Genomic DNA, 15209 nt, shown 5'->3' with positions numbered 1-15209 from the left:
TTTTTTTTTTTTTTAAGAGGACAAGAGCGGCGAGGTCTATCGCGATAGCTTAATTTCTCTATCGAGTAAAAGTTATATCGCGATACATATCGTTATCGTTCTATCGCCCAGCTCTAATCCCAATGAAAGGGTGGCTGTCAAGAAGCCATTCTTTAGGAAGGGAAATAGGGAGAAACGGCCAGGTTATGCCAAATTACACAAGAACTCTACTGAAAATCTGTGTCAACAGGTCTAATGGAGTGATGAATGTAAATTTGGACATTTTTATTTCAAATCAGTGTTACTATGTACAGAGGAGGTCAGAAGAGAGGTGAGTGTCTACAGCCACACACAGAGGAACACCTCAACATTACTGAAGTAGTGTTGGATCATCTTGACAAAGAACTGAACAAAAGGCAGCCAATATCCAAAGTAGAGCTGGTATTAAGAAATACCAAGAAAGCTTGCCTAAGAGAGTTCAGGCTGTGTTGAAGAGTAAAGGCGCATACAAAATATCGGCTTACCAGGGTCATACAATTAAAACTATCAAGTACCTTAGGCTTGATGTAGACTTCTGTGGGAAATCTGCATCCTAACCTTCTTAGTAACCAGAAACTCCTTTTATCTGGTGCACGTCAGGTTAAATACAAGGTCGTGACGTAGGGTTAAAATGGGGTTCTGGTAGATCTGATGTAGAAGTATAGTTCACGTGTTGCTGTGATATTGTTAATGATGCTGTTTGTCATCACTGAAGGAAGCATACAATGATAAACACATTCTTTATGACCCTCTGACACTTCCTGTTGCATCCCCAATAGATTTCCAGAATGTTTTGCATTTTATAGTATAATTAAGGTATCAATTGACCCTTTGCTCTGACCGCTCATAATATTTCTTTCCAATCAATTCGGCAAGCTATTTAGACTGCAAATGCAAATTGATCACGCCATCTATTCTCATCACCCGTCCTCCGCTTTGCCTACACGAGGTTAAACATTTGAAACCCTACGCTGTGATCTGCTTTTCACTGGCTGTCACATGATAGCTGTAGCTGAGGGAAAGATGGGGAAATTCCTGAAGAAAATCTCATGCAAAACAGCCAGTGTCAAATAGATTGTGGCTTAAGATTTATTTTCCAACAAGACAGCGATGCTTATCACAAGATAAAATGCGGCGTGGAATTTCTTCAGAACAAGATTGTCAAAGACCTTGATAACTGAGCTCAGACCTGAGTTGTGATGGAAAACCTTTGTAGTGGCTCAAAAATGGTTTAAGAGATACCACTCATTCACTTTGATTGAGCTCGAGTAAATCTGTGTAAAGCTTAATATATGTGTCGCTTTCTCTTCCAGGCGGTCGTGTCAAAATTCTTATTGACTCAAGCAAATGGCAAAGAAATGTGTATCTGAAAATGCTTTTTTTCCCTTTTAAGTGTCTCAATCAGTGCTGCTGGCATTACTAACACTTAATTCCCTCTTAAGCTCATGCATTGTTCCAGCGACTGAAGACACAGTCAAACATAAAGACCAAATGCTAATTTTAAATCATTTAACAACTCGTAGTGTAATTTCTAAACCCTTCTCTAGAGAACGCCGGGAAGGCTATATCCTGCAGATCATGAAAGGCCACTCATTCATTTGCCCTGCCTTGATTTACATCCTGCCACGACCAGCTGCCAGAGCCATTTTGTGCTGGAGTGTTTGGAGAGCTTAGGGGGGTGGGGAGAGGGTGCTGTTGAAGGCGTTTCAGAAAGGATCTGGGTTCTTTTAATGTGACAGAAATCTGAACTGGAGAACCTCTCTTTACGCAACACACAGACACACACACAAATGACATTTGCAGTTGGATCTTGCCTGGACCCAACATTCATGCTTTTGAGCCATAGATTGAAGGAAGAGACTTGTAGCCAAGTGTCAGCAGGTTCCTGTAAACATATATAAATGCCTTATACACTCGCTGCTTTATGCCAGAGGCAGCAAGAGAAAAATGAGGTCTGAACTGTGACTTGAACTGTGTGTGTGTGTGGGAGGGGAAAAGATTGTAAGCCAGGGATGGTTATACCATTGAAAAGAGGAAATGAGGGTGAGGGTGAAGGAGAGAGGGAAAATGGGGTGAGCAAGAGAGGTTTCCTAAGCTAATAAAATGTTCGGAGGGATGGAAGCTGCCAGCCAGCATTCCTGTGCCATTAGATAAGTTAGCTCACTGCAGCCTCCAGTTTCTCTGCAGTGCTGAAGTGGCAAGCTGAGGTCACCAGCAGAGAGAGAGGGGGGATGGTGTGGGCAATAAATTCAGAATGTGTTTGTGCACAGTCGTTGCTCCTGAACCACTGTAGCCGTTTGGTTGATGATTCACTTCTGAATTTACGGGTCAAATCTTCGGATTATCCTTCGTTTGCCTGCCGTCGCAGCGTCCATTTAAAACGACCTTCAACAGGAGCCGCCGTGTGGAATGTGGCTTGAATTAATATGAAACGTACTCCCGCAGTTAAACATCCACGTACAAGGATTTTAGTTAATGCAATCTTAAACGAATCTTAATTTTATCTCTAATGTTAGAATCTCTCATTTTAGACTGTAAAACGTGAGCTCAGGTGTCACACTTAGCACAAGTGGGATCGTGTAGCTCACACCGAATGCTACAGTATTCACATGAGCCAAATAGGCAACGCAGAAGCTTCTAAGTGTGACAGATTGCTGGAATGCCACTGAAGTCAAGTAGCTTTCTTTGCACATTGTCAGAAAGAGCCATCCTCACTGAAATCTGTTGAGCCCAGGAGCTTGTTGCTTGTTTTTCATAAGCTGTGGTACTGCCTCTACATTCTCTCCAAGGTTGTAAATTTTTGGGCTACAAAGCGAGATAGAAGTTTTGCCGAAAATATTTGCATCTAAGTAATTGTCCCTCAGGGAACTCTCTTGTACTTTGAGATGGCTTATTTAAATCGAATGGGTGTTGTGTGAGTATTTCCCGGTAAAATCTATGCGATCGTTCTCAGCGAGACCTGCTGCAAGTGTCTATTTTTACAGGTTTTACAATACCGACTGCAGCTGAGTCTGTTCCAAGTCATTTAGAAGATATCAGTCAGTCTTGCCCCCACGGCTTTACTGTGTGAAGAAGATTAAAAAAAGGATCCTTTGAATTGTAAAACTGTCTTCCATATGACACCCTTTAGCGAAGATTAACACAGTGCATTATGGCTGTAGCATCATTTTCCTTACATTTTGCTGTTATGTAGGGACTTCGCAGTAAAATATTCTGTTTGGTATATGAGCTGTATTTTATCCACTTCCTTTAATATATTCTAATAGGTGGTGTAAGATAAATATGTAAATCTTTGATCCTTTGTTTTACAGGCATGCTAGTGGTCAATGTTACTTGGAGAAACAAGACATATGTGGGCACCCTGTTGGACTGTACACGGCATGACTGGGCTCCCCCGAGGTAAGATGCATGGCTCTGTGCAATTCTTTATTATTATTATTATTAGAGAAAGCAGGGTTTGCATACTATTACTTTTACTCTCCAACATTTGGTGCTCGGCCTCTTAACCCTTTCATATTCTGTTTGATATAAATGTGCTGTAGCAGAGTCAGGCTTGAGGATATAAAACCTAATGCATCAACTTGCCATTGGACCTACAAGTACATGTTAGTCCTTACGTTGAGCCTGGAGAAACAGGATTCATTAGCAAACAGCTGATGTCCCAGGAGGCAGTAGTAGAAGATACAAAGATACTCTAATTAGCCAGATTGCAGAATCCACTCAGTGAACTGACAGCTTTTCCTCAACGCTATAACGTTCTTTATCACAACGGCTGCAATTTCTTAGATCACTGTTATGTGGGTGGTAGCATGAGGTGTTGTTGTAATTTCTGGGTATTTGCCTTTGTTATGCAAAATACACAGTGTGTGGATTGTACCAGGCACACTCGCTTTCATTTGAAACACCCGCACTGTATCTAAATGTAAATATAAATCTATATTTGAAATGCATGGTTAAGTGCAACAGAAAAAAATCTAATGAAATCAAGGATAAACCAGTGCTAATGGAAAACAAGAAGAGGCTGTATAATACTAATGTATCACAGTATATTACAATAATGCTCAGTACATGTTGTTTGCTGTGCTGCATTTGGACTGAGATAATCTTGCATTTGCAGCACAACCACATTAGGGACAAGCCATGAATAAATCAGAAAGCCTTTAACAGACTGAATGTAAACTTGGGCTTGTAATGTGTCTAAATTCCAGAACCAGTCAGTCTACCGATATATTCACATCCCCTGCTGAGGTTGAAATTTTTTTGGAGAGACTTGCAGGGGAAGCTGTGAGTCATACCAGCCCTGTGTCTGACTTTGTCACAGACTGCTAACCTTCACTGCCGTGCTGAAGATAATTGCATTACTGTTATGGAGAGATAAGGCCAAACTGCTATTTTAAGTATTTGAATGACTGCGTGTTTTGATTACCAAAGCAGCTCGAATGTTCATGGCTGTCTTTTCCAATGTTGCTTACATGTCTTTCATTAGGAATGTCATGTTGCTTTGTTTAAAGTGCTTACTCACTTGTTCAGCACCAAATATCAAGTTTATTATGTTACAAGAGGAAAAAGAGGGGGACAATAGTGTATCTATTTTAGTATGAGTGACATTGTTTATTGTAACTTTAACTCTCCGCCATTATTGTCCGTGCCAATAAAGTTATTACCGATGGGACTAGATAACCTTGTATATGACATTGCAAGTGAAAATATAAACAAGTCATCCTCATAATAGTTTTAATATTGGTCTGGCCAAGCACAACCCTACAGCTTGTTTGTGGAGAGATTAAAAAAGAACAAAAAAGAAAGCTTTAAAACCATTGCTTTAAAGGTCCTTAGAGAGCATTACAGTTGCCAGAAACTGACCCTTTTTTCCTAGTAATGAGGGCAACAGCGGTTTGCCTTCCAGATACAAGTGTATTTATCATAAAATCATTTGTGACATCTTAATTACACACGGGTGATTTCCATTAAGCGAAAACAACTGACTGCACCGCTGATGAGATTTGTCATTTTTCTTGACAGGCTGTTCTTGTCATAAAGCCAATTATATTTAGAGTAATTTAATGGTGTGAAATAATAAAATGAAAGTTGAATGAGGTATTGATTGAAGTAGTATTATTAGGTTTCCACAATGTTAATTTTCAAAAATCATTAGTCAAATTTCCTCTATATTATGTACCATAATGTTGATAATTGGCACTTGACAATACAAATCTAAATGCGATCTTTTAACACTGTTGCAGGTTTTGTGAATCCCCTACAAGTGATCTGGAGATGAGGAATGGTCGCGGTCGGGGTAAACGAATGAGACCGAATAGCAACACTCCTCTCAACGAAAACAGCAACTCATCAGACAGCAAGGGCACCACCAATAATAAGACACGCGCAGCCTCTAACAGCAAGGGTCGGAGGGGCAGTCAGACACCATCAGAGCGCCGTACCCCACCAAACAGCAACACCGAGGACATCAAGGCCAGTCCCTCTTCAGCCGGAAAACGAAAGACCAAGCCAACCTCAGACATGGAACCCAATTCCAGTTCAGAGGACACAAAAGGCAACAAACGCATGCGGACAAATTCCAACAGTGGAGGGGTGGGACCTACAGGCCTTCCTATCCCTTCTATTAAGACTGAGCCACTTCCACCTCCCCTCGATCGTAGCTGCCCTTCCCCTGTTCTTATTGACTGCCCACACCCTAACTGCAACAAAAAGTACAAGCACATTAACGGTCTCAAGTACCACCAAGCCCGCGCTCACAATGATGATGACATTAAGTTGGACTTAGATGGTGACAGCGAATATGGGGAGGACTCAACTCTCCATCCTGAACCAGGAAACTGTAATGGAGCATCTATCTCTCAGAAAGGATGCCTGTCTCCAGCACGTTCAGCCACTCCAAAAGGCAGGAACTTTGATGCTCAAAGTCCTTCTCCATCTCCTGGCAAGTTTGGTTCAAAACAGAGTAAAAAGAAAATTGCTGAAACGGATGCTGAAACAGGCGGTACACCGATGGATGGGTGTGAGGATGGGCCTTGCCTCACAGATGAGGCTAGTAACGATGGTATAGATGATAAGAGAGGATCGGAGAAGTCTAAAAAGGCTAACACAAGTGCAAAAACAGATAAGAAAAACTTGAAGTCACCACGGCCAATTGGCCCTGGCCCAACAGCAACCCAGCAGATTTACTCTTTTCCTCCTGGAAACCCAAATTCTTCCCCGGGGCTTACCCAAATGATGCAAGGAATCCCTAAGAGTCCCCAAATGAAAGGCACACAGCCTAAACCCCCTGCCATTGGAGATCCTGCCTCCAGTAGCTCCAAAGACAAGAAGAAGAAAGACAAAAAGAAAAAAGATGGTGGAAAGGAAGCTGATAGCCCCAAGCCTCCAGGAAAGGGAGGAAAACTGGAGGAAGGAAAGCTTCCGTACTCAGAGCCTTGCGATCAGGGGAGTAAGGGGGAAGGGCTTCTTAACGGCTCGTCAGAAACTCATCAAAGTCGCTTGGCCAGTATAAAGGCTGAAGCTGACAAGATTTACAGCTTTTCTGACAACGCCCCAAGCCCATCCATTGGTGTTGCCAGTCGAATAGATGGTAGTGGGATTCCACAGACTCTCACGCCACTTCACGTAGTGAACCAGAATGGTGCTGACAACTCTTCAGTCAAAACCAACAGCCCAGCATATTCAGACATTTCAGATGCTGGTGAAGATGGTGAAGGGAAACTAGAAGCTGTTAAAGTCAGGACAGAGGACCAAGCCATCAGGGAAAGTGTCAAAAAGGCACTGTTTCCAAATCAGACACCCAACAAAGATTCTCCTTACTATCCTGGGTATGACACTTATTACTCACCCAATTATGTCAACCCCAGTCCTGGTGGGCCCAATCCAGGTACAACAGCTGCCGAAGGTCAGGTAAAGATTAAAAGGGATGATGAGCAGGATCAAGTTGAGGAAAAAGTCAAGGTTGAGGTTCATGAAGATCGCAAACCTGACAGCACTGCTCCTGCACAACAGCAGCAGCAACCCTCAGTCATCCAACAGCGATCTAACATGTACATGCAGCCTCTGTACTACAACCAGTATGCTTACGTCCCTCCGTACGCATACCATCCTGATCAAGCCTACCTGATGAGCACCAACCCAGCCTACCGGCAACCGTATGAGGAACGCCAGCGACAGATGGCTGAGCAGCATCGTGCTGCTGAGAAGAAGTCAGATGTGGCCATGAAAGAGCGAGAATCTTCCATGAAGGATGAGTGGAAACAAAAAAGCCTGATGCCGCCAAGCCTTTCCAAAACCCCAAGTCAGTCAGACCTTGGAAAGGCGCAGCAGCAACCAAGCAAATCCAGGGATTCCCCCTCTGAGCCGACCTCCAAATCCATGGGAACCATAAAGGGGGAGGACTCAAAGTCCCAACAACCCGAGGGACTAAAGATGAAGCTGACTGAAGGAGGTCACCATGGAAAGGAAGATCCCAAGCAAGCACTTGAATCCAGAGGTCAGGCAGGGCTGGAGCAGGCCATGTGGTTCAGACAGGTAAGTAGCAGTCCAGTTCAACAGTGCTACAATATGTTTGTAAAACTGTTTTGATAATGCTTTGTGAGGTATGCACCACTCTAGTATGGTGATAGTGATTTTAGATGACTTGGAGCTTCTTTTCTGCCCCTAGCAGTACCCTGAGAGCCAGAAGTCTCAAGCAGAAGATGAGCACCAGCAACAACATGCTCGATGGAAAGACCGGGAACATGATCGTAAATTGAAGGATGAAAGGCCCAGGCCCAAGGACAGTCAAAGTGGGCCCAAGGAGGACAGCAAAGAGAGCAGTGATCCCAGAATCACTTCTGAAGATCATCGTGCTATGAGCAAAGACTCTCGTTCTAATCCCCACATGCAGTTCTCATCACCACTAGCACAGCACCAAGGCTACATGCCCTACATGCATGGTTACCCCTACGGACAAGGCTATGACCCCAACCACCCTGGATACAGGGGAATGCCTTCGGTCATGATGCCGAATTACCCAGGTATGACCTTGGATTTCTTCCAAATACAAGCAATTATGAAATGTAGCATGAAAAAATGAGAATTTTTGCTCGTTTACTTTGTGATAATGCAGTTTATATAAAGATTGTTGGCTGAATCTGTGAGGGTTTCTGATTAGTTTATTCTTCTTCTTTTCCATCATAAAAACAGCACTTTTTGTGTTGTTTCACTGGTAATTGTGGTAATATTTAATAGCTTCATGAAATAATTGCAGTCCTTTGGTACAGTTTGTTAGAAATGAAGCATGGCAATGGAGTAATTTTCAAGGCAATTACATGATTTAAGTCAAAGAATGATTCTACTCCCTAAGAGGCTATCAATAAAATTACATGTGTTGAAAATGGTGTAGAGTGGGGAAAAATTGCATTCACTTGATTTTGCAGGATTGCTTGCACTTATAAATACTAGTAGCATGGTTGAATTTGTGTTAATCCACACATTCCTGGAGGATCTGATGTAAATAGCCCAAATATTAGTCTTTATGTAGAGTAAATAAGAGTAGTGTTTTTATACCAACCTGGATGTCAGTGAAGAATACGGATGAGAATTGATAAGAATTTAGCGATTCTGATTCTATTATTGATTGTCTTTTGGGTTCTCATTCGCTCTGTTTTTAGAGTCGCCACCAAAATTACATTCATGCAAATGTATTGCATGCTGTGGGTCAAATGTTTGTGCGTTTTTGTTGAAGCTTTTACTCTCATTGCTGTGATCAGTGTTGGAGTCGTGACTCAAAGTCATTATTACATTTTATTTCTTAAAAGTAATGCACTACATTACTTAATTACTCCCAGAGAAAAAGTAATTTGTTATACTATTCGTTACATTATTTTAATGTCACTCTGTAAAATAGTTGAAACCCACCGTTTTATAATCACCATTTAACAAAATAAACCTGAGGCTACAACCCCACACACCAATGAGAACATGGACCTCTAAGACCTTTCTCTTAGTAAAAAAACAAAGCTGACCGCACAAAGCACAGAGGAAAACCAGCACAAAAAGCAATCACCGCACTGATTCTGCTTTGGCAAGTGCAAGAACCAATAACTGGGATCGATAGGGAATAGCCAGACTAACAATTCCAAGGAATTGGTCTACTGAGAACTAGTTTTCTATGAAAACCGGTTCTCGATTCCCATCCCTAGTGAAGAGATATGTGAGCTGTGCAACTAAGTGGTTAGTTACCAATGTGTAACTATTACTTTGTAATCTTAACAGTATTTATCTTAATTTTGTATTCCATATAAACCTGAATATGTGGATCACTAATCTTCTTTGTCACTCTCAGGTTCTTATCTACCTGGAGGTTATCCCTTTTCCCCATATGGGAGTAAAATTGCCGGAACCGAGGAAGGCAGTGACAAATCTCGTGCTAGCCCTACTGTCACCAAAACGGCAACAGACTCGAAAGCCCTGGACAACCTACATCTGCATACCAGCCAGTACAAGAGCAAATCCCCCACAGTAGGTGACAAGCCACCCCACGACAGGGAAAGGGAGCAGGACAGGGGAGCTTCGGGAGACAGGGATCGGGAGAGGGAGCGAGATGTGGACCGACCGCGATCCTCACCCTCCCAGCGGATCATGCCCTCTCACCACCACCTGGGATATCCCCTGCAATATGACCTGTCCTACGCCACAGGTAAATCAGTCATCCCATTTCACTGTAGATACAATGTTCACTTCTTTCAGATGCAGCAGACTGTTAGAGTAAATTAAACATGTGACCATCGGGTCTTCTAAAAACGAGCATAAGAAGGAAATATACTTTAACTGCTTGTCAGCCATCAAGCAGCAACCCCTTCCTTGTACCCACCACCAGCAACCGACAGGGAGGCAAAACACAAGCCTACCGAGAGCAGCATTTTCAAACAAATGCAGGTGGCAGATAATGTGCGTCACACAGCAGCTCATCTTAAAAAAGCTCAGGCAGCAAGTTAGGAGTACGTTCAGAGATGTAGAATGTCATTTAAAAGTAAAACTGTATGTTTCTTTGTCATGGCTTTATATGTCATGGCTTCCAGAAAGATGCAGCAACCTGTAAAAAAACAAAACAAAAAAAACAAAGCCCTCACTTCTCTGTTGCAATCTAGTCAAATATGCAGCACTTTTAGCCTCTCAGCTCATCCATTCCTAAGTAGGTCCTCTGAGGACAACTGGATCATGGTGTTGATAATAGAGATGTTGAATGAGCCCAAGACACAAGTCCACTGCAGACTGCACTGACATCTAGTGGCAGCTCAGTCAAATTACAGTGAATTTGACAAATGCCTCTGTTCTTCCATTGCAAATGTGTTGCCTGTATTAACATTAAGTACAGTTTTAACAAAAAGTTTTGATGTTAAATGTTTGTATCAAGCTTCTTTAGGATGGAGTCACTGTTAAATGGGCGACCGTGGCTCAGGGGGTTGGGAATCGCATCTGTAACCGGAAGGTCGCCGGTTCAATCCCTGGGCCCTCTGTCCTGGTTGTTGTGTCCTTGGGCAAGACACTTTACCCTACTTGCCTACTGGTGTTGGCCAGAGGGGCCGATGGCGCGATATGGCAGCCTCGCTTCTGTCAGTCTGCCCCAGGGCAGCTGTGGCTACAACCGTAGCTTGCCTCCACCAGTGTATGAATGTGAGAGTGAATGAATAGTGGTATTGTAAAGCGCTTTGGGTGCCTAGAAAAGCGCTATATAAATCCAATCCATTATCATTATTATTATTAAATTGTATCACATTAACTCATAAGTGTTTCTACTATTTTGTCCACCTCACTTATATAAATAAGATACCTAATGCATAATGCACCAGAGTTAAACAGCACCACAAATTACAGCCTTTGTGATCAGCAAAACCTCAAGTAGAACTGAGTTACAGATGCGTGTAAAGTATTTTCTCCACACACTTTTTTTTAAATTGAAATATGTGTAAATAAATAATTCTTTTCTTTGTATCCTTCACAGGAAAACCTGACCGTCACACCTCAACCCTGCAAAGATTCATATGACTGGATCACATGAGAACAAGATCTCCCGGGTGTTACCTTTTAGACATCAGTTGAATGGTGTTTCTATCTATATTTTTTAGTTCTTCTGTCCCAAGGAAAGGCAGACTGTTGTTGCTGTTGTTGTTGTTTTTTTTCTCCCTCCCCCTCCTCTCGTTAAAGACCCCAAATTCTCCAAACCTTGGTCTGTACCAGAACTGATAATATAACCCAGGTTCAAAGCCATCACTCTGCCCTGTCACGCAGAGGAAACACCAACCCGCTGATTATCTAGTCTTTGCACTGTCAACAAATGCAATGCAAAAAGAGACTATTGGACTGCCAGAACAGCTTTTTGTTGTTGTTTTTTGTTGTTGTTGTATTTTTCTCCTTGGACTGCATTGTTTCTTGTTTTGTTCTTGTTTTCTTTTTTTTGTCACATGCAGAAAGAAATTGGCAGGGGATTTTAGGAAGTTGGGTGGCTGATGGGAAAGAGGGGTCAAACTAAATTAAAGACTGTTTAAAAAGAAAAGAAAAAAAGAAAAATGATTTAACGTTGAAATTGTTTTCAACTCTGTCTTTGGCTTCTCGTATGCCATGAAACAACAGTATATCCTTAACTTGACAAATTGTTGGCTATATTTCGTGGGGAGAGGGAATATGGCAGAAGCTGCTTTCATCAGAGACTTGAGAGCCTGAGACTGAAGTTTTTGTTTTTTTGTTTTCAACTTTCCATCATCGTTTCCCCATCCTCCTCGAACCCTCACGTCGTGTTTCAGGGATGATGTCGTCATGTTCTGCGAAGGGACCGCGTACACCTCAACGGAGAATAAACACTATTCATGTTTCCTTCACTTCTGCTCCATATCATTGCGTTCATCTTCGAATGTGTCTGATGCTGGTATCGGTCCCGTCATCTTTTCCTCACACCGCAAAGGGGTCGCCTCCGTTTTTGCCACTCACTCAAACAGTGAAGCCACATTAGCGAGCAATCCGTTCACGGGACGCTCCGTCGTCACGCTCATCGGGCTGCTGGTGTGTGTTCTGGTGTTTTTGGTTTTTTTTGTTTTACTGTAAGATTGTGCTTCTTCAAGCTTGTCAAGTTTTGATTGTTTCCTGTAAACAATGTGAAAGTTCACCCATGTATTTTTCTGCTGTAATATAGACTTTTATCCTACTTTTATGTGCATAAATGTTTATATTTATCCCAGCACGCAACTGCTTAAAAAACTGTTTAATAGCTTTCACTGCTGCGTTTACCATTATGCGCTCAGATGGTCACTGTTGCTGTGGAGTTCCTGAACGTCTTGTGTGCTTCTTTATTTGCCCCCACAGGCTTTGCTTGACCTTAAACTTGGTTCACATCTCCACTCATCCTAACCGAGCAATGCGCAGGTTGATTCATTATAGACTTCTGAATTGCTGTCTTCCAGCTCCAAAAACAACAGTTCACGAGTTATTTCCGGGACTTCTTCAAATTTGGCCGCTCTCCCCTTCAGGGTCATTCCCTGGTGCACTTCTGGGCTGCTTTCTGCAATGCTTCTGATTTTACAACATTTAACATTAGGACACCATGAATTCCTGTCTCAGTAAGGAGTTCTACTGTAGCATGCTGAGGTGGAAATAGCATAACCTGCTCTGGCACCCAGCGCAATCCCTTGTTGAGAAGATTTGGCTCCCTGCAGCTTTTTCTACTTCCCCCAAAATAAAAATCAAGTCAAAGGGTGACTATTTTAACACATCGGTGAAGACCGCACGGGCACAAGTCTGAGCAGGAAATAAAGAAATGAATAAAAAGCAGCCATGCTAAAAGCCCTGCAGTGCTGTACAGCAACATGACCTTGATGGGGAGATCAGGCAGAGTTTCACAGGTGAAGTCTTCAAACTCTGTGGTTGTACGTTGCAGTGACAACAAACTGGAACAAAATCAAATGTGATTTTTAGGTTAATATCCAGTGTGAAAAGGCTTAAAATTTCTCTTGGTGCTTCGCTTGCTCATGTGGCTTCACCTTAACACACATCCACCTCAGATTCTTTTTTAGCTTGTGTGTATATATACACACACACACACACACACGGTTTTTTGTTTTGTTTTTTTAACTAGCAGCTAGCTTTGGATTAGTCTAAAAGTGAGCAAATGAGTCTGATGCCTCTGACAGTAGTTTTAATTGTTACGTTGTTGCCTATGCTGGAAGGTCAGTTTATTAGCACATTAAACAGAAGAAAACTATTAAAAATCCAGCTGTTACTCTTACAAGCATGAACCAATCAGATGTTCCACAAAACAAAACCAGAAGTGTGAGCCAGTCAAAATGTGGAGCAACACGAACATCGTAAACTAAAGCGAAACGGGAGTCGGGAGGCTCAAAGCTGCCCAATGAGCTCTCTGCTTTCCTTTCAACCTCTTAACACGTGGTCCCCTTCTTCTTTTTAATTTGCAGACGTGTCCTCTTGTACCAGAGTTCCCTCTTGGCTTTATAGTACAGTTCTCTTATACCTCAGGGGTTGTAAGTGAAATTCTATACACATGCTACTTGCATAGATTTGAGAGGGATTCGGTTTCTCTGTGTTGGGGGAGGGGCACATTATCCACTCTAGGCTGGATTTGATGTGCTGGTTCATTCAGGATAGGGCATTGTTAAAGGTTCAATGTGGGCTGTGGCTTATGAGCAGTCTTAATGTTCCTCTAAAGGATTATAATCTGAGTGGAATATTGACCATGTTGTCATTAAATCTAATTTTATTGATTTTTTTCTTCCTATTTTTTTTTTGGGGGGGGGGGGTCTATACTTTTAATGTTCCTATTGTTGTCGTTTCTGTTTCTCTCAGTAAATACTCTACATGGTCAAATCCCTAAACCACCAGTTAACGTTGTGTCTAACACCCTCTGACGTCGGATGTTAGCTGCTTGTTGAGACACTATTCAGTTACCAAACTGCATCACTTCATTCTGAGGTTCTTGGACATTCCAAGTAAATAAGTTGCCAGTGCCCCGTCTAATGGAGGCTTGCGAGGACGGTATATATTTTGACTTTTTACGCATTTTCAAGAAGAATGGCTGACATGAGTAAGCTGAATGTGGTGGTGTTTGACGTGTACTTAAATCTGTAAGGGTAATCTAGGCAGCTGTGATGTTGTCATTAAAAGTCAGTGGGTTTTTAGTACCAGCAGGCTGCATACAGTACATATAGTTTTATCAAACAATGGTTGTGACAAGTGCATTTGTTCTCTCTCTGAGAGTAGTAATGTTATCTCAGTAGTAAGCAAAGCCCAGTGAAAATCATATATACTAAAGTGTATGAAAAAGCCAGAAAAGTAATGTTTTGCTATCAACATATTGGAAAGTGCTTGGCTCTTGTATTTTGCAGGACTGTATTTGTTTCATGGTGAAGAGTATATTTATTGGCCAGCAGTTGTCTCAATTGGTGCCTAGTTGAACATTCTCCTGTGAAAATGCAGAGACACTCGCTCGTTTGTCCTTTCCCGACCCCGCCCACTGTCACGCAAACCGCCGCCAACCCGAACCCCATTCCCACACACCCCTTTTCCCAAAAGTACCACTTCTGGTGCTTGCAAGGATGTTTACAATGTCTTCATTTTCTTTCTGTTTGAGAAATTCAGATCTCTGTCCCCTCTCCTCATTTCTCCCTCCCTTCAGGAGTTTGTGTAAAGTGTACATTACCATGGTTCTTTTTTATACAATACTCTGTAACTTGCCTTTGTAAATTTGGGCTGGAAAAAAATAAATCTTTTTATGAGACAATCTGTCTTGGGAACTGTTTAATGGCTCGTGCTTGGTGGGTGCTGTAGATTTAAGCTGATAATACAGTTAAAATGGTTTTGTATTTATTGTTTACCGCCCAGGGACAAGGTTGACTGTAACGCAGCGTTCCAGCAAAATTCCTTTTCAACCTTGAAAGTCACATCATCGGAACAGGTTTCCTTTTGTCATTTTTACCAAGTCTTATTTCAGATGAGAGTCAACCCAATAGGTCACGTAATATTTATATCCCATCACAAAACACAGAAAGTCCCCAGCATGTGTATGGCAAGTGTTTGAATTTGCACGTAAATTGATTTTCCCATCCTGGGAGAAAGAAGTCTAAAAGTCTGAAAAACCTCTTAGCCTGCAGAAACTGCACCATGGCACACAGCCACATGAGTGCAGTGTCTCTAAAGAG

The 15209-nt window shown here is 42.1% G+C and overlaps 1 protein-coding gene across 4 annotated transcripts in view; it reads left to right on the top strand.

Moving 5' to 3' along the window:
- Positions 1-14793, top strand: part of znf609b (zinc finger protein 609b) — an 84562-nt gene extending 69769 nt beyond the window's left edge. For 3 of the 4 annotated variants that reach the window (XM_026162628.1, XM_026162600.1, XM_026162608.1), the window contains exons 4-8: positions 3330-3417; positions 5262-7551; positions 7685-8039; positions 9350-9703; positions 11009-14793. In XM_026162628.1, coding sequence (XP_026018413.1) covers positions 3330-3417; positions 5262-7551; positions 7685-8039; positions 9350-9703; positions 11009-11052 — 3131 coding nt within the window. In that variant the 3' untranslated portion in view covers positions 11053-14793. The remainder of the gene's footprint in view (positions 1-3329; positions 3418-5261; positions 7552-7684; positions 8040-9349; positions 9704-11008) is intronic. The other variant, XM_026162618.1, reaches the window with a different exon arrangement.
- The last annotated feature ends 416 nt before the right edge of the window (positions 14794-15209 follow it).

This window comes from Astatotilapia calliptera, chromosome 1, assembly GCF_900246225.1.
Source record: "Astatotilapia calliptera chromosome 1, fAstCal1.2, whole genome shotgun sequence".
In the NCBI taxonomy this organism is placed as follows: Eukaryota; Metazoa; Chordata; class Actinopteri; order Cichliformes; family Cichlidae; genus Astatotilapia; species Astatotilapia calliptera.
This window is presented reverse-complemented; position numbering and strand designations above follow the sequence as displayed.